The sequence below is a fragment of the Mizuhopecten yessoensis genome, unplaced genomic scaffold (assembly GCF_002113885.1).
Source record: "Mizuhopecten yessoensis strain PY_sf001 unplaced genomic scaffold, ASM211388v2 scaffold9651, whole genome shotgun sequence".
Classification (NCBI taxonomy): Eukaryota; Metazoa; Mollusca; class Bivalvia; order Pectinida; family Pectinidae; genus Mizuhopecten; species Mizuhopecten yessoensis.
In genome coordinates, this window is record NW_018408154.1 from 1,556,710 (window position 1) to 1,577,280 (window position 20,571).

A 20,571-nucleotide genomic window follows, 5' to 3' on the forward strand; every position below is an offset into this window, starting at 1 on the left:
AGCGGGTAGCCAACGTCGATTGTCTTTTGTTGTATCAACACGGTATGTTGACAAATTGGTAACTTGCCCATTCCCTAGTACAAACCATTTGTGTCGACTAATGACGCGTTAAGCTAACTAGAAAATAATTAGATTCGTGTTATGCTTGAGTTATCAAGTTGATACAATTTACCAGGATTAGTTACACGAATGTTATTGATACAACAGTTTAATAAACACCTGGTTCAGAAATAAACAATTGAATATCTACATAATTTAAATCACCTGTATATATAAAATTTAATTTTAACTTACGTATTGCATTTAAAAACAAAAACATCGAACAAATCAGACGTAATTAAGATCATGTAAATATTTGTTTCTCTAAATACATACATGGACAAAAGTCCACAAATAATGCTATGCTACATAAATGCATCCGTTACGATAAATCTCGAGGATAAATTTTGTAACAAATACCTTTTTCAGTTTTACATCAGCGAAAGTAAACGAGAAAATGCAAAAGAGGTATGCCGCGTAAGGATGGTGGCTTAATCACTGTTCAGGACATGCTTAGTTTTCAACAATGAACGTCACTTTTTCTATATTTATTTTGTCAATACTATCAGTAAAATAACAGGTTATTGATTAAAATAACTTCTTTGTTGAGACGAGTATCACTGTTTGCATGTATAAGCTTAGAGTGTTTTTGTATTAAACGCAATTATTCTTCATCGAAACTCGTGAAAATTTACCTTGCTTATTTATCGAAATCAGCAAATATGATTGCTGACATTTATTTTTGATTTAAGAAAAATGGATACATCAGAGACGAGTTTTACAAACCTATAGGTATATAGAGTGATGGTGACCATTTTTGTCTATCACGAGATTCATTAGGTTAAAAGTTAAATTTATGTAATCTATGGACCATTTATGTTAAAGAAAATTCATGTTAGTTATCCGGTTCAAAGGTTGAACAGAGAACAGAAATAGAAAGCGTGCACAAAATTCATCAGGTTTTACTAATCAAACATAATTCTCTCTATTGCTTACCTTGAAGTCAAATATCAATAATTTCGAAGATTACACAGCAGAGTATTTAAATTATTCGTACTCGATGATACAGTAAGCCTGGGGCTTTTGTGATAACGTTCAATTTATCTGTGTTCTAGTAACAAGTAATTGAAAACTTATCCATGTTTTCAGCGTACATTAATAGAAGAATATTAATCAAAACCGATATGTGTCAAACATATTATTAACATCAAGAAAACTATTTCCATATTGTTTCAGTTTTCAGAGAAACTTTTAGCTAGCGATGAATATCATCCTAAGTCAGTACATTTTATATTTCCGGACTAGACCTAGTATCCCCAGAGCACCATAGCTTGCGCTTTAACTCTTCCGGATACCCGGTTTCGTCTCCAATTTCCCTTTGCTTTTGTTGCCCTCTCAGGTCGCGTCGTCAGTTGTGTTTATGTGTTGCTATGTAAAACGATAGTTTGTATATTTCTTTTATGATTTGAAAATTCCCGAATGATTAAGTACATGAAACATTCAGATGAGAATTATATGAAAAATTATCTTCTTTTTTTATATATATTACAGCTCGAACGTCCAATATGAATATTAATGTTTTTTGTTTGAACAAAACGATGGGTTAATTAGCATTAAATATTCGCATATTAATGAACAATAACCCTTATTGTCGGGTAATACATTATCCATAATTATAATTTGAAGAGTAAGATTGTTTAAGATAAATAACCCTAATCAATCTGAACCTGGTAAGACCGTCTGCTCGCTTCAGCGTTTGTTTTATCGATATCCGTGGTTTGAAAAACGACAAATTTTTGTCTTGTTGAGGATTGATAAAAGCAATTACAACATGGGGAAGCGAACATTTATGAAATATGGTGAAGACAAAGTATTTTTTATTACATGATAAACTTTTTCTTCAGCGTTTACAATCTGTTCCAACAATTGTTTTTTCAAAAAACTTCCAATTCTTCAATAGTTAATTTTGCTTATTTACATTTGCATGGCATTGTCACTACATAGCCTCTTTGGAAGCTGTGTCGTCGTTGATGGGACTTTAATTACCATGCGGCACGAGACATAATTCTTAGCGTATTAATACAACACTGACCGGAACTATATCTCCCGTGTTTAGTTTTCGACGGTCATCTGTTTTCAACGGTCGTTTATTTCCGGGTCGCGCGCGCGCCTGCGGGTCATGTCAGGGGTGATCACGGAGGCTATGTTTTGACGCCGGCACACTTGCAACAATTCTCAAAAAAAAATAGGACAATGATGATCTGTACTGTAAGTAACTATTTTTATCGCAACGTAGTGTTTAAACCCCGTTTTGCATATTTCCAAGTTTAACACCCTAAAAGACCCATTAAATTAGCCTGAAAGTGTTTGTGACTTCTCGTCTGCTTTGCTGTCATACAGCTCCTTCCAAATCACGTGACAAATGTGGGCGGAGACTCAGTTCGGAAAAAAATGTATGTAAGCCAAGAAGATGTCAGCTTATCATTGCGTAGGCGATTCGCAGAATTTTAGTTTGCTTTCGTACCAACATCTTGTTGAATAAGTGCATTTCCTTTTATTCGGAGACATAAATAAAAGATATTTTCCCTTATTTTAGGTAAAAAGTCAACAAAGAGGGGAAAAAATTGTTGACAATTTCTTCTCTCATGATCGTACCAGGGAGAGGGCTAAGCAGTAACTTTTCCTTGCTATGAAAACAAAAAGTTAACATCGAAAAATCTTTGAACTGTTTTAAACTGTTTAAAATCACTTTTCCATGTTTCGCCTCAAACAGATATAGTTGAACAGTTCACGTTCGAGTTTACTTTTTTTCTGTCCTATTTTGCCACCGTACAGTGGAAAGCATGACCGTCGAATACTGATGACGTAATACGCAAGCACACAAGTTAGGCAGTCGCCATGTTTGTTGACATTTTCTAGCGGTGTATTATCAAATATTATAATCGATCTTTTATAGAATTAGGGCAATAATAGTAAATGACTTAACTTGTAAGGCTTGGAATAAACTTGTTTCACATGGTTGGTAAAAAGCGATTTTGCTCTTACACCGTCGAAAACCGATGACACCAGGGTACAATATCCAATGTAAATTAACATGACGGCTGCTGAAATATCGCTAGGCATTGCGAGATTTGACAATGCCATTGTAAATTTATGTGCAAAATAAAAATAAAAATAAAAAAATACTTTTATTACAACAAAAACAAGACCAAGATCTGCAATATCGTACAAAATGCACATCGGTTAAAATCACCAATGCCGGCAATGGAAACAATTTTAACGCTCATACAATTGATCAAAAATATCGTCTGTTACACTGCACTGATCAACAGGGGTTCGTTACAAATGTCTGAAATACACATATTTTATAGACCTACTGACACATATGTTACAGACCTACTGATATGAGTCACAACACACATAAACATTTCAGACATTTGTAATGAACCCCTGTGCTCCGTCGCAAGATCCCTCACTTCAAACGCGTCTCGCAGCCACTGTTTCCTCAGTTTCTGACGACATATCAAATAACGAGGCAGTTATAGAATCTACAGACTGTAGTCAGATTCCCATACAATCAACAAATAAATTCTCGTCTGGATTCTTCACAAAATGAGCAAAGAGAAAAGTTCGAATTAACTTCCAAAAATAACTCCCTCGTGGAGGGCAAGGTCGGATTTACGGTGTTCACTGTATTTATCCATGCGCTAAATTTGTTCCGGAGAAAAATCGAAACAATTTCAAATCTAACTTTCAGCTCAGAGTTCTATTGATAAACTTAAATCACCCTATAGACATATCATACGCAATTGTATTTATACTGAATTGTGGAATAACATTGAAGTGTTTGCCAATCAGCACGCGACAAACACGCTGTTCAAACTATTGAACGAAATTTTGTGGACTGTCGATAAGGCGAGCATTTTGAAATTTAAATATAAATTATAAGTTAAAAAAGAACATAAGAGGAAGAGAAAACGTAAATATAAGTATTGAACTGTTTTTGTATGGTATTTATGATCTAGCGCGCATTATGTTGTTCGCATGCAAAGCTGTCTCATTCAAATAGATCATAAATACCAAACAAAAACAGTTCAATGCTTAAATCTTATTGTAACGACTCCAAAAGACGTGTTGGTTTTTGTATAATCTTTAATGTCGCCAATCCTCTAGAGAGGGTAAAAAACTGTAACAACAAAGGGACGATGTTAAAATACGTACCGGAACATTTGAATGCCATTTGGCAGTATATCTCACAACAATGTCTCACAATAACCAAGTCCAAGGAACATTATATGCTTTGATATCGCAATGTTTATGAAATGTCACTGAAATCAATGTCATGAAATGTTTATGATGAAACAAATGTATCTTTTCATTGTAATCACTTACTCTGTGGTGGCAGTAGCACACAATGTCATGTAACGAAATGATAGCAGAAATCTTCCTGAGAAGATGAAAGTTCGAAAGGGCGATAACTCTAAGCGTAATGCGATTATAGAGGTCCCACGTAACAAAGACCAGAACATCCCTAGAGTTGTGCACAAATGTACCGCACAGTGCAATGATAAAAAAACTTAATAGTAAGGCACAACACTTGTCAATTGCATATCATTTCTCCACATTATAGTTCAGTAGGGAAAGTTGTCACACTATTTCTATTTTATTCCAAGGACGACAAAATGCCCCCAGCTGAACTATCTCTGGCAAAGGGGAGCTCACTCTTGGTAGAGTTGTAAAATCATTATCGAGCAGTAAGGGGACAATAATCAGGATTCGTTGGCACCTTTGTGCTTTTATTTATTTTGTTTGTATTTTACGACCAATGATAATTGGTGTGTAACGTTATTCTGTAGGACCAGATTGCTCAGATGTGAAACGTTATTCTGTAGGATCAGATTGCTCAGGTGTGGAACGTTATTGAGTAGGACCAGATTGCTCAGGTGTGGTACGTTATTCTGTAGGACCAGATTGCACAGGTGTGGAACGTTATTCTGTAGGACCAGAATGCTCAGGTATGGAACGTTATTCTGTAGGACCAGATTGCTCATGTGTGGTACGTTATTCTGTAAGACCAGATTGCTCTGGTGTGGAACGTTATCCTGTATGACTATATTCCTCAGGTGTGGTACGTTATTCTGTAGGACCAGATTGCTCAGGTGTTGAACGTTATTCTGTATGACCAGATTGCTCAGGTGTGGAACGTTATTCTGTATGACCAGATTGCTCAGATGTGGAACGTTATCCTGTATGACTATATTGCTCAGGTTTGGAATGTTATTCTGTAGGACCCGATTGCTCAGGTGTGGAACATTATTATGTAGGACCAGATTGCTCAGGTGTGAAACGTTATTCTGTAGGACCAGATTGTACAGGTGTGGAACGTTATCCTGTATGACTATATTCCTCCGGTGTGGAACACTATCCTGTATGACCATATTGCTCAGGTGTGGAACGTTATTCTGTATGACTATATTCCTCAGGTGTGGAACGTTATTCTGTAGGACCAGATTGCTCAGGTGTGGAACGTTATTCTGTAGGACTAGATTGCTCAGGTGGGGAACGTTATTCTGTAGGACCAGATTGCTCAGGTGTGGAACGTTATCCTGTATAACTATATTGCTCAGGTTTGGAACGTTATTCAGTAGGACCAGATTCTTCAGGTGTGGAACGTTATTATGTAGGACCATATTGCTCAGGTGTGGAACGTTATTCTGTATGACTATATTCCTCCGGTGTGGAACGTTATTCTGTATGACCAGATTCCTCAGGTGTGGAACGTTATTCTGTAGGACCAGATTGCTCAGGTGTGGAACTTTATTCTGTAGGACCAGATTGCTCAGGTGTGGAACGTTATTCTGTAGGAACATATTCCCCAGGTGTGGAACATTATTCTGTAGGACCAGAATGCTCAGGTGTGGAACGTTATTCTGTAGGACCAGATTGCTCAGGTGTGGAACGTTATTCTGTAGGACCATATTCCCCAGGTGTGGTACGTATAACTGTATGACCAGATTCAGGTGTGGTACATTATCCTGTGGGACCATTTTCCTAAATTAAACGTGTACAAACTAATGAGATGTACAACAGGTAACATACTTGTCAATTTAGACAAGTCATACGGAATGTATATTCATTTCAGGTGACTTTTCTCACATGTATGGACCGGAAGTCTTCGTTGAAAAAATAGACTTGAAAGCATATTTTTTTAATCAGATGTAGTTTTAATTTTCATTCCAAATGTGAAGCATTTCATCATTACTTAACAATTAATAAACAAGATATATATGTATAAAAATATTACATGTTATGTGGGGATGAAATCAATACGGAATCATAAAAACGATGATATTCGTGTTTTTTTCTAACATTCAACGATATGTCGTGACCATCTGTATCATCTTTAGGTGTTGTTCTGTCTTTGTATTGGCGGAATCATTTTGCAAAAGCTGTTTGTAAAGGTTAAAACAGTTCAACCTTTTGACAAATCGTAAAGGAGGCGATATTGTTTAAACTGCAAAGTATTACATGATAGCAGTGCGCTAGGTTTAACAAACTTGTTCATGTGTCATTGATGGTCAATAGTGCTTTCAACAAATTCTGATTTTAAGTCTTCACATTTCTCCGTAGCTATGGGCGAGTCTGTTGCTTTGTTTTCTGCCTGTTCAGTTTCTTTGATAGCTTCAGATGTAACTGATTCTTGTTCCGGTTTAGACTTTTCATCATTCTTGTTGTCTTGTTCAATATCAACTTCGGTAGTTGGTTCTGTTTTCTCATTAATTTCTGTAGGCGTCAGTAGGTCACTCGTGTCTTTGGTGATGTCAGTGGATGTATCTGTCTTTTCTTCTTCCTTAACGTCACTTCCGGTTTCGTCGATGCTTTTTTCGTCTTTGTTGAGCTTGCGGAAGTCGTCCTCACAGAACGCACCCCTGCCTCTGTGGGTGGTCAAATTGCCCACTCTGGGTGGTATAGGTCGGGCAAGACCCACTGTCGGAGTCTTCCAGAGCGTCACTTTGTGTTGCAACTTGACACGTTCCTTTTCAGCCTCTTGTAGTTTCACTGATGCCTCCTGCAAGGGAAATACTCATGTAAAATAATACATCACATATTGCATAAATACATACTTCAGATAATTTTATGTTTTCGTGGGATCTATTTTTGCGCAAATTGACGGAAAGAACCGATCAAGAATTCAAGTAGCTGTGTGACTGGACTCTCCGTAGCTCATTGCCCGATCGATTTAAATTTGCCGATAATGAAAATTAAAAAAGTGAAAAAAGATAAAGCTTGCATTCAAGAATCATGCACATACTCATTTCAACTATAAACCTCGATATCACAAATCAGTTTGTCTGTGACATAAGTACAAGTAATACCATTACATACGAATCTTGGATTGCTTATATCTTCCTTTTTTTCATTTCAAAACGAAAATATAATTTTCTCGCCGTTACGTTCAGGTAAAGTTGTTACCTAAAACGGCTCACAAAAGACCTGATGATGTCACGCAAGAATATTCATAGAACAATAAAAACACCCTGGATGGTATCATATTGCCTAACTCTATATATTTTGCAAATAATATTCTATTTCAAGTTCAAAAGTAAACCACATTTAGTTGATAATGGTTATAGAGCAGTAGATTGCTTAGGGATGTTTAATCGGGGCCTATATTTAGCGAACGTTTTTATTTGTTTACACATCAGAAGTAATAAAATTCATACGCCTGGCAAAGCGGAACTTCAGCCATAGCCTTGCAAGATAAATGTGCTCTTGGTGTAGTAGATTACCAGTAAGCCATACATGTAAACGTTAACAGTCTTTCTTATGAAAATATGTACCAATTCCATTCAAGTGTCATCTTTTTGTATATTATAACAGCTGAACTGTGAGCGTGGAGGTTATTAGAGGTTGTTTATGAAAGGAGTCATCCTGGATATCCAGGCGTTACCTTCACTTTCGCTCACTACACCTCTGGAACATGTCATAGAAAAATTGAAGACTCAGTGTGCAGCACCTTGTGGATGAGACAAGAAGACTAGTTTGGTCCTTTGATGTACATCACAAGAATCTCGCGGTCGCGTAACGGTTAAAAAATGACAGGCTTTGAAGTCGGGCGTCGCTCCTTTGTAATCTTCAAAGGACAAGTATCAGACTAGTGATTGGTCAGTTTTTCTTTTTACCTGACACCAATCAAATAGCTATCATTTATGCTATGATATATTCCAGGAGTGTAGAGAGCGAAAGTGAGCGTAACCCCTGGATATCGAGGATGGATAGGAGTATACGTCCAACTATAGAAATGATACCGTACCGTCAAATCCTGTTCGGCAGCCCGTCTTTGAGCCTCGAGCTTTTGTAGTGTCTCTGCCGCTTCCTGTAGCTTGCGAGCCTGCTCGTTTTGGTGTTCCTCTAAACCCTCACGGCGTGAAATCTCCTGCTTCAGCAGCTGCTCCTGTTCCCGCCGTAAAGTTTCCAGCTCCTCCCTCTTCTCCATCTCTTCATCCAGCAACCTGGAAACAAAGAGGTTAATATGGTATATCCGGAATGTAAAATAAGTCGAATAGAAAATTGGGGGACATGTAATAAACATGAATGGGAACATGTTTAAATGTTCACACATTTAAACACTGCTATAAATCTCTCTTACTTACGTTATAAGGGCTACTAATATCGGCTATGATTGCGTTAACGTTAAAAATAAACATTTTTTACTTAATCATATATCGTTGTTTTAAAGTTCACTCATTAAAAGGTTTACTATTATTTTTTTATAGAAATGGAAAGAAAGTGTTGCCTCTGTCAACATTGATCGTATCTAACAAGCATGGTAAGTATGTTTGTGCCGAAACACGTGAGTTAACAGCAATTATGAAACATGCTTTTTAAACTTAAACCAATCACTCTTGTTGGCCCGGACACAGATGGTTTTCATGTGTAGGGAAACTTAGAACCCGTAGAATACCCATATGGTCGGACAGGTAACCCCGGTCATCGTGGTGAAAGGCGAGTGTCATCCACTGCTCCACCCGACCACCCCAATACGGTATTATAGACAAATTATTGAATTGGATAGAAATACCCCATCATTTGTGACTTAAAGAAACCACACTATTTTTAAATACAAATCATTTGTCATTTCCTTATATATGGAATAATATAGTAAACAACTATTGTGTAAATTGTTGATCGAGTCTTGTTTATGCACAATGTACATGTATATTAAAAGTGTTTTTTTTTTGTGAAATGTTATGTCTAATTATTTCATAAATATACTTTTGCAATACAACATGTTTTAACTAATCTTTTACCTGGCTTGTAACGCCCGTACGATCTCTTCGTCTCGTTTGGCCTGCCTTTCCTCTTCCAATAGCCTCTCCAGCTGTTTCTTGATCTCCTCAAGTTCCCGAAGTCTCTGTTGCTCCTGCTTCCTCAGGGCCTCCTCTGCGTGAAGCCTTGCTTCCAGATCTAATTGGTTCTGAGTAGAAAGAATAGTAAGACTCACCTAATTGCTTGCAGAGGAATAAAGATGAAACGTAATGTTCAGGAAGTGTGCGTTATACTCATTAATAAAGCATTATGTAATTAATCATTGAACAACTGTGTCGTCACGTTATATGTCTTCAATAAAACATGATGTTATCAATTGATAAAATGGTGGGTCCATCAAGTCTTTACCTATTTATGTCTATTTGAAAAGTGAATTACAATGAACATTAACGATGGAAGATAATATAACGGCACGGTAGTCTAGTGGTAGGACGCCGGGCTCGTGACCGAAGGGTTGTGGGTTCGAGTCACGTCACGGCAATGCGTTATATCTTTGAGCAAGATACTTTACTCCGCTTGTTCAAGTCAACTCAGCTGTAAATGAGTATGTGGTTGGCCAATACTAGAATTGTAGAATGCTAGCTGTGAGCGCCAAAATGGCAGCACCGAGTGTATGCTCCCCGGGGAGTTGAGAAAGGTAACGACCTGTTGCAAAGGCCCTATAACCACGGATGATAATTTGTGATCCGCTTTGAGACTACCTATGAACTAGGCTGTGATAAAGCGGTATATATAAGAACCTTGAATTATTATTATTATCATTATTGTAATCACACTAAATTGGTCTTAATTTAAAGGCAAATGCTCAATTTCTATAGTTTGTTAGATAGTTCTGAATTTTCGATTTCTCTTAAATAAATAGATGCAATATTACCAGTATTGTTAAAAGGCTAAAGGACAAGTGTGAAGAACACATATCAGTTTTATTGATTTCTTTAACAACAAATGTAAAATATTTAATAAAATGGATGGAAAAAAAATAATATCGATGTGAAACCAAAACTGTATCTTGACCTGACAATCAATGAAACTAGGGCAAAAGTGATCAAAAGAAAAACGTACACGGAGACTTGAAAGAGTTTAAGGAGAATAATACTAGGTTTTAGGTAAGAGAATCGGGCTATATCGACGTCACCCTCCCGAAAAATCTATGCCATATTAAGAATTGTAGTCGTGAGAACGAAACCAAAAGGCACACTAATGGGAATAACCGAAATATTTAGAGCATTGCGTGTCGATAAGGTCAAGGACAACCGATCTCATCGTGAAACAGATACACTTACTATATATAAAGATATTAATAGCTGTAATGCATTCACATTACAAATACAATCAAAATACGTCTCACAAAAGCAAGAACTTGTTAAAAGATGTTTCTCTGTTAACCCCTCTTCCTGGTACAAGACATATTGAATGGCTGTTTAAGCCAGTCGTTATATTTTAGGACACTCGTGACACCTTTAATAAGCAACAAAGAGGGCAATATAAAAATATACATCTGAAAGTTTCCAATATTCATTTGGTATGAGTGGGGATATTGTTCTTCATTCCATTCGTTTAAAGTTAAAGCACCACATTCAAGTATTTATGTGAAAAAATGCGAAATTCCCCTCCCTCATATTCATGCAAAATAATCATCCATGATGGGCGTTTGGCAGACACTAATTCCCTTTCCAGAATTTGGATGAAATGAGTCTAATAAAATTGTTAAAAAAGTTAATACGACAAAATTTGAACAATAAGTCAATACAAAAAAAAAAAATAACCAGCAGCTTTGAAGAAATCAAAATAATGGAAGATATGACGATTCCCCATAAGCAAACCCGCAGTCAAACCAGATGGCCCGGAAATTAAAGCCGAAAACTACAGCGCTTCTTGTACGACGTGTGGTATCCGTCATAATAGCTACAAATTAATTTTCATATTGTTGAAGATCTGCAGAGAAAAAAATCCAAAATGGAAACAAATTCCAGTTTTGGTTACAATTTAGACTTTACACCTGTATACACAATATTTTCACTGGCTGCGTGACAAATATGCATTATTTTATGTAAATGTGTAATTAAAGAATTCTTGTTTGTTTCACTGCTTCAAATCGATACACGCATGGTGAAATGTTTTTTTTTTTTCTTTTTTTTTTCTGCACTTTGTGTGTGTGTGTGTATTTCCTAGATATAATCATTTTGTCAGAGCAAAATTAACTCACCAATCTGGCCGTTTCTAGTTCCTTAACGTGTTGCAGACTTTGTCTTTCTTCCTCTTCTAGTTTCTAATAAGAAAACGTATTGACAATTACAAGTCGTGGATTCTTGAATCTTCATAAATAAAAATATATATAATATACACAAAAGCTGACTTTATTACTGAATGTGCACTGCTACTGTTATGGTTATTATTGTTTGTGAGCGCTTGTACATTCCTGATACTATACATACGGGAATGATGAATTAGAAAGACAACAAAACACAATCCATTAAGCCTCACAAAACAGAGAGCCCATATTTACCGTATCGTTCTTTATAAACTACATCAACTAGAAAATAATTTGAAGGTGTTTATGCTATTTAAGACTATGCTGATAATTTTAGATTTTTTCATTTATTAAAAAGCAACACTTGTCAGTAAGAGCATTGAATTAATATAACAATTGCTATGACCTCGTTAGGATTTGCTCTGATGATATTGGCCTAATGCGACTCTGAAAGAAAAAGGAATGTATTTAAGCAAATCAAAAGCCAGGGTGCTTACATCTGACTAATAAGTGTTTCGAAAAACTATCAACACTTAGTAAAAGCAATAAGAGAATAATTTGTATTAAATTTTGTTGAGATGAAGTCAAATAATCAGTAAAAACAAGAACAATAGGAAATATTTATTTGACAATTGAGTATGTCGACATGGAAAGGAAATCTAAGGAAACCTAGTGTGGCCATTACTATATTAAGGACTTATCAGTGGTTATGAAGGCCAAAAGAATATCAAACCAATGTATAAAATGTACCGAACCATATTTAGAAATATGAAAAATAGAGAAAGATGCATAGAAAACCCTTTATAAATTTTGCAGCAATTAATTCTCTCCTATAAAATCAGTACCAGCATTATGTTATATCTGTACGGTTGGGTTATCTTGTTATGTGAGCGCAAATACTCACCAATCTGGACTTTTCTAGTTCCGCTAAGTGCAGCAATCTTTGTTGTTCTTCTTCTTCTTGTTTCTAAAATAATGTGATGTCAAACAGTTTGGTACATGTCTTTAATACTAGACACGGATATATTAAAAATAAAATTTATATTTATTTTACAACAATAACGAAACAATTTTAAAAAACACCACCTTCAATGTATTGCTCTCGTTAACCCAAATGCTAGCGCACAGGCGCCAAATAGGAAAGAACAAAACTGAGAACCATGGGAAAACCCACGGAGTTGGTCAGGTGACCATACACTTTTTCACTTCCGATTAGGGAATCGAGCCCCTGCCTATGAGTAGGCTATATTGCTTTTTACTAGACTCAACCTACTGTTTTGAGCAGGTCTTTCATTTTTTGAAGTGATTCTTCCTCTTCTCTCCTACGTCGCTCTTCTTCTTCCTTTTGTCGTCGTCCCTCCCGACGAACCTTTTGTCGTTCCTTTGCCTCTATTCTGTGGAAATGATAGTTCTCATTCGAACATTTGTCTATTGCTTTCTGGAGTGCTGTGACAATGAAAGATGTAGGCAAAGTAAAAGTAGGTAATGCAATGAAGATCGTTAGGCTAAATGGAAGTAATTTTCATCTTTGTACAACAAGATGAGGCACACTGAACAAAATTGTACAGACCAAGAAAATTTCCCATTGATTTCCACTATTGATAAGAATTGTGTAAGTCACTTTCAAAAATTCTATTCGATCATTTGAAAAAAACAACAATAATCGTAGTGATTTACAAATAAGCGCACCTGTCATCCAATCATTTCGTGTCTTGATGTCATGGGCGCTCATCTCGTACGGCTTGGCCGGGGTTTTCAGTACGAATCTGTTTTGTCGAGAACCAGATTTTACGCCTGCATCCGGTATTACCTTAGCAACGTAATCAACAATCTTACAATTATATTGCTGCAATGAAAAGCTGATAACATAATTTATCAATAGAGCACTATCTACGATACAATATAAACAAAGTACAACACGTTTTATGCAAGCAAGATCTAAACGGAACATGGATTCAAACAAATTTATTTTATATATTTATAAAAAATAAAAAAATAAAAACATAGAAACTGACACATGTTACAATCATAAATCACCTTTACGGTAACGTTGGAGGTCTAAGTAGTTGCAGATTATAGAGAGTGTATGAATAGGTTGGTAGTTTTCCTCATTCTTACACTTCTATGTCATCATTGAAGACTAAGTATGATATACATATACTGGTTTACTCGTGATATGGTTATGTGTGTATACACATCATTCCAGTGAGATTACACTATAAAACTACTATTGACTCAAAAGCGAGTTAAGAGTAGAAAGTGGGAGTTTGATTCTACGATATCTTCCTAGCTCACTGACCCTAGACACTCAATCACCCATCCCATTCCCTGAATTCCTTACCAACAGTTAACCTAAAAAGAACCAATAGGATTCGCTCTCAATTAGTATAGTCAGTGCTTAGATCGGGCATTACCTCCACTTTACAATCTTGGTCGAGTTGGACGTCACCTTTCCTCTCCCGCTCGTCTGAAGCAGTGTAGTAAGTAAGCTGTCTTGTGTTGAGAACCATCCAGCGGTCCTTCCAGTTCTTCACTTGATATCCTCGCTTACACAGCATGCCCTTAAAATCAAAAAGTCAAAAACAGTATAGTATTTAAACCTGGAGTTGATTACTCTTACCAATTATAATATATCTACCCACACTATGTATCACTGTCTCGTCGGAACTGCACATCAATGGCATGATAGCGCTGTGAATAGGCCAATAAAATATCTAGGTTCTGTAAAATATTCAGCAAATCGGTCTATGTCGATTAAAACACGAATAAAAGACACAATAAGAAGTGAGTATCTGTGTTATAACGATATTCCATAATTTGGATCGTGGCCGTTTTGATTCCTTTGGCCAATACTAGTGTGTGAACAATGATCGTCTTAGTGACAATCACTTGTCGTTACATCACTGAGTTGTTTACAATCCATTCACGTTTCCTTCCAATTAGAATCCTAATGTTGTCCTAGAAGGCCTGTTGAGTTTTCATATCGCTACATAATTTATTGTTATATTTTATATGATATATATCATTTGTATACGCCCGTCAAATTCGACGGAAGTATTATGGTATGGGGTTGTACGACCGTCCGTCCGTCCGTCCGTCCGGCGTAAACGTTTGTTTGTCCGGCAATCTCCTCCTACATTTTTCGACCGATTCCTTTGCCACTTGGTATACATTATAATCATGATATGAAGTTGTGTCTTCCTTAACAGAATTTTGATTCAACAATTTTTCCGAAAGTTATTGCCCTTTGTTTATTTCAGTATTTGATTTCTTTGTCCGGAGATCTCCTCCTACATGTTCTGACGGATTTCTTTGAAACTTAGTAGGCTAAATAATCATGAAATGTTGTTGTGTTTCCTTGAAAAGAATTTTGATTCACCAATTTTTGCAAAAGTTATTGCCCTTTGTTTATTTCAGTATTTGATTTTTGTCCGGCAATCTCCTCCTACATTTTTCAACGGATCTCTTTGAAATTGGTATACATTATAATCCTGATATGAAGTTGTGTCTTCCTTAAAAGAATTTTGATTCGACAATTTTTGCAAAAGTTCTTGCCCTTTGTTCATTTCAGTATTTGAATTTTATCCGGAGATTTTCTCCTTCATTTTTTATAGCATGTCAGCTAACCACTCTTAGAATGATGCAGATCTTGTTTCAATGAAAGAAAGTATATAACACTATATTGCATTCGACGGGCGTATATTGTTCCGCCCTGAGGTACTCATGTTAATATAATAGTTTTTCAATCGGAGATTATCTCAACAAGTATCGTGCATAAGATACAATAACTAAAATTAGGTAGTTAGATAAATCAACACAAAAATAAAGAATGACGTAAGAAATAGCAACAGGGATTCAAAAACGATACAAAAGTTAGGAATAAGAACTGAGGAGACACGACAACAAACGAAATAGATTAAAATAAGAACCCAACACATATTAGGGACCCGGTGTGGTGTTTGTAGATTACTTACATTGTACGATACAGTAGTACATCACTTACACTGTAAGATACAGTAGTACATCACTTACACTGTACGGTACAGTAGTACATCACTTACATTGTACGGTACAGTAGTACATCACTTACATTGTATGATACAGTAGTACATCACTTACATTGTACGATACAGTAGTACATCACTTACACTGTAAGATACAGTAGTACATCACTTACACTGTAAGATACAGTAGTACATCACTTACATTGTATGATACAGTAGTACATCACTTACATTGTACGATACAGTAGTACATCACTTACACTGTATGATACAGTAGTACATCACTTACACTGTAAGATACAGTAGTACATCACTTACATTGTATGATACAGTAGAACATCACTTACATTGTACGATACAGTAGTACATCACTTACACTGTATGATACAGTAGTACATCACTTACATTGTAAGATACAGTAGTACATCACTTACATTGTATGATACAGTAGTACATCACTTACATTGTATGATACAGTAGTACATCACTTACATTGTACGATACAGTAGTACATCACTTACATTGTACGATACAGTAGTACATCACTTACATTGTATGATACAGTAGTACATCACTTACATTGTATGATACAGTAGTACATCACTTACATTGTATGATACAGTAGTACATCACTTACATTGTACGATACAGTAGTACATCACTTACATTGTACGATACAGTAGTACATCACTTACATTGTATGATACAGTAGTACATCACTTACATTGTATGATACAGTAGTACATCACTTACATTGTACGATACAGTAGTACATCACGTACTGTGTACGATACAATATAAAGTGGTAACTGTGATGAGATCATTTATACTAACTCAATATGATGTTTGTACATCACTTACTGTGTACGATACAATATATAAAGTGGTAACTGTGATGAGATGATCTATACTAACTCAATATGTTTGTACATTACCAACTGTGTACGTTCCAGGAAAATGCGGTCACTGTGAGGAGATAACCACTACTAACACTTAGAATATACCAACCATGAACTAGGAAGTAAGCCGTTGATTGCTCAAGTGGATCATATCTACTGTTAGGCACATATTTACATAAATAAACAACATTATAAATATTATCGTGATAACGTTATCATACCACATAATCAGAGATATATTACGTGAACATTTTGCATACGTATTTAAAATGACGATGCAACAATCCTTAATAGTTATATTAATGTCTAATTTTTAATATACAGTTTTTTCCGAACAATAGGCCACACATACAACAAATTCTCATTCAATGAAAACAAATCCGATAGCCTTCACATTTAGCAATGTTTTACATTTTAAACGCACAGTGTTCACCGTATATTAGATCAAACATGTATAGTATGATCTAAGTGTGATTAACGTGGAAAATAGTTTCTGGTACATGTGTTAAGTACTAGAAATAAAATGAACATTATTTGAGGAAAAATATATATTTCACGTGTATAATGTGTAATTTAACACAAATTACATGTGTAATGAGATAAAATATAATTCACGTGTATAATGGGTAAACATCGAATGTAACTCGATTAAATGAAGAGAAGTATAGAATATAAATAAAACCACATGTTTAATAGAAAATTGTTGAATTAATAACACAAATTAAATGAATAATGTGAAATAAAGAATTCAACCCATCTCACAAATGTGTAATATGTGAAGTGTAATATTCCGTCTTAGCGTATTGCAGAGTTATCTGCTCTTGTGAGTAGGTATTGGTTGTTACGTCATTTGTTTGTGAGAGTAACGTCATCAATTTTTGAGAAAAACTGGAACGGGTATTTTCTAAACTGTAAATCAGTGGATATTGCTTGTGAACATTTTTAGAATTTGCTACGATGTGTATATCTACTAAGGAAGTTATAATCAGGCCAAACGACAAACCTTGGATGACTCCGGAATTAAGAAAAGATATAAAAAGAATCCGGATAGGTTACATACAATTGCTAGGAAATCAAACCGTCTTCATGACATTCAAAAGTTTAAAAGTCAGCGTAATAAGGTAAATGATATGAAAAAGTAGAGTCGGTTTAAATTTTTATGAAAATGTCCATGGCATCATTGATGATTATTTTTCTTCTGATCCTAAAGCGTATTGGAGATTAATTAAACGTTTGATAAAATCTAGTGGTACATCACAGACTATACCAACTCTAGTAGATCCAGTAACTGAGAATATAATTAGTAGTGATGAAGGTATATCCAACTTATTAAATGAATATTTCTGTAGTATATATCATAAAGAATTTTATGATAATAGTGCTATTGATGAACATTAATTTAACATTTCATCTCATTCATTATTTTGGATTTCCTCCTACAAACTTTCGCCATTTAAGTTCGTTCAGTAACAATTTCATACCTAAAAGCTATTTAATTACATTTGTACCATTTAAGAAAACCTCTTTGTGTAAATGTAGCTTCTTTGATTCATTGTCGTCAGATTAACTCATGTAATAGTGGTGTCCATCTTATACATTATACCTTAAAGTCAATTATGTTACGTAATGAGATTAACTGGTCTTACTTAAGTCTCGGACAAAGGACAGGGTAATTGCCTTACCTGTTCGGGTACTCACCAGTAAGAATAGAGAGATAAGTGACAGCTGTCAATCAAATTAACTTTATTGTGTTAATTGTCAATGTCACTGTTCTACATGTTTGGTAATCAGTTAGGACCTAGGCATCGGACTGTACGGGTGTGTTTTTGGATACTCCAGAAATCTTCCACCGACCTAGAGAAAGTTATTTTAATAAATCTATATTTGGACTACAATTCAACATCATGGAATTCTACTTTCGAACTACACATTACAACGAACAGAAATTTTCGTTGTGATAAATAACTCGTATTGACGAACGTAATTTTCGGGTTTCGGATATTGCGCCGAAAACCAATAAAACTTTTGATTCAATTAGATTAAATTACACTGAAATTATTGATGTCCTACAAATACTGAAACTCGGCAAAGCCTCGGGCCAGGATGAAATAAGCCATTACATGTTAAAGAATGTTTGACATACTATTTGTAAACCTCTTGAGTTACTATTTAATATTTCACTGTCTGCTGGTGTTTATCCTAAGTTGTGGAAACTTGCAAAAGTTATGCCGTTATTCAAAAAAGGTGATAGACATTCTCCCTTAAATTACCGACCAATTTCTCTCTTGTCTACTGTTGGTAAGGTATTTGAACGTGTTATTTTCAGACATATTTTTTTTTTTTTTATTCGTTGTTTTATAAAAATCAATCTGGTTTTCTGCCAGGACATTCAACGCTATACATATAATTGAAATGTATCATAACATATGTTTATCGTTTGAAGAAAAAAAACATACATGTATTGTCTTTTGTGATATTTCAAAAGCCTTTGATAGAGTTTGGCATAATGGTTTGTACATAAAGTTAAACTCCTATGGAATAGGCAGAGAGTTATTGGTCTGGTTAAAGGATTATTTACATCAAAGGCAGCAAAAAGTATGTGTTAATGAGTCTTTCTCGAAATTAGGTTCTATTGATGCAGGGGTTCCCCAAGGTTCTATATTAGGTCCTCTATTATTTTTGATTTATATCAACGATATAGCTGATATTGTTTTACTCAGCATCTCGTCTTTTCGCAGATGACACCTCTCTTCAATGCTCTTCCTCTTCCTGTCTTGAAATTCAAACTACCCTAAATAAAGACCTTGAATCTTTAAACTCGTGGGCTAAAACTTGGCTGGTAACGTTTAATCCGGACAAAAGTGACATACTTTTTAGAAGCAGTGTATTCTTCAGTTATGAAAAAAAAAAAGTCTTAAGAAAATTAAAATTTATATTAAAACGAGATGCCCTATTAAGAATTTACCGAACCTTTATTTTACCTATTTTAGAATATGCATGCGAATTGTGGGATGGATGCTCTAGTTTCGAATCAGAAAAGTTAGAAAAAGCCCAACGTGAAGCCGCTAGAATTTTAACAGGTCTCCCATCATATGCTAGTATATATTCTTTAAATTTTGAAACAGGTTTAGAAACATTGTCTGCTAGAAGAAAAAGAAGAAAGCTTCAACGTTTGTTTAAAATGCATGTTAATCAAACACCAGACTATTTTTCTTCCCTGCTTTCCTCCACTGTACAAGATCTAGTTCGCTAGCCTTTGCGAAACAGAAATGATTGTAGAATCCCGTATTTCAGATTATCAACAACAAACTCTTCTTTTTTACCGTCAACTGTTCGCTGTTGGAATAACCTCGATAACTCTATTAGGTCATCAGCTTCATTAAATATCTTTAAAAATTCCCCGAAACCCAACGATTAATTTATTCCTCCTTCGTCGTTCATCCTTTTCCAGCGAGTAAATGATTTGAGTTTAGAGGTAACATGTGATTTAGATTTGCTTTTATTTGGAAATGAAGACTTGTCGCTTGACACAAATTCGGAAGTTTTTTATACCTTCATAATTTCATTAAATCTAACAAAAGATTTTAAAGAAAAGTGCACAACGCTATTTATTTAATTGTTTTAATTTCATTATCCGATGTTACTGTAGTATCTAGCTAAGATAACATTGGTGGCCCAGCTGGTATTATTAAGATGAAAGACTACGGAAAAGAAGAGGATCTGCGTGGTTACGGAAGAGGAAAGATTTTCAGGATTGAGATGAACAATTTGTCGTGCGTAATGAATGTGTTTATAGTCCAACTGGGTCAACATAGTTATAAGCTTGATAAGTTTGTTATATAACATTGTTATAAGTTTGTTATCTTAATCTATAGTTTTAATCATGAAATAAGTGTCAGACTAAAGTCTGTAATTATATTGCAATAAAATATGTTTAAACTAATAACACAAGTTACATGTGCAATGGGTAGTATATGTTTATCACACAAAACGCATGAATAATATAGAATAAACTCGTTGCGCTCAATACGATTATTATGCTCCAGGC

At 35.2% G+C, this 20,571-nt stretch overlaps 1 protein-coding gene across 7 annotated transcripts in view; it reads right to left on the reverse strand.

The window, feature by feature from the left end:
- Nucleotides 1-6,261: 6,261 nt before the first annotated feature.
- Nucleotides 6,262-20,571, reverse strand: part of LOC110458537 (differentially expressed in FDCP 6 homolog) — a 31,555-nt gene continuing 17,245 nt past the window's right edge. For 4 of the 7 annotated variants that reach the window (XM_021510269.1, XM_021510270.1, XM_021510275.1 and 1 more), the window contains exons 4-11: nucleotides 14,035-14,181; nucleotides 13,310-13,430; nucleotides 12,894-13,066; nucleotides 12,525-12,587; nucleotides 11,576-11,638; nucleotides 9,351-9,517; nucleotides 8,354-8,552; nucleotides 6,262-7,108 (exon numbers count right to left, since the gene is read on the reverse strand). In XM_021510269.1, coding sequence (XP_021365944.1) covers nucleotides 6,608-7,108; nucleotides 8,354-8,552; nucleotides 9,351-9,517; nucleotides 11,576-11,638; nucleotides 12,525-12,587; nucleotides 12,894-13,066; nucleotides 13,310-13,430; nucleotides 14,035-14,181 — 1,434 coding nt within the window. In that variant the 3' untranslated portion in view covers nucleotides 6,262-6,607. The remainder of the gene's footprint in view (nucleotides 7,109-8,353; nucleotides 8,553-9,350; nucleotides 9,518-11,575; nucleotides 11,639-12,524; nucleotides 12,588-12,893; nucleotides 13,067-13,309; nucleotides 13,431-14,034; nucleotides 14,182-20,571) is intronic. The other 3 variants (XM_021510274.1, XM_021510273.1, XM_021510272.1) reach the window with 1 other exon arrangement.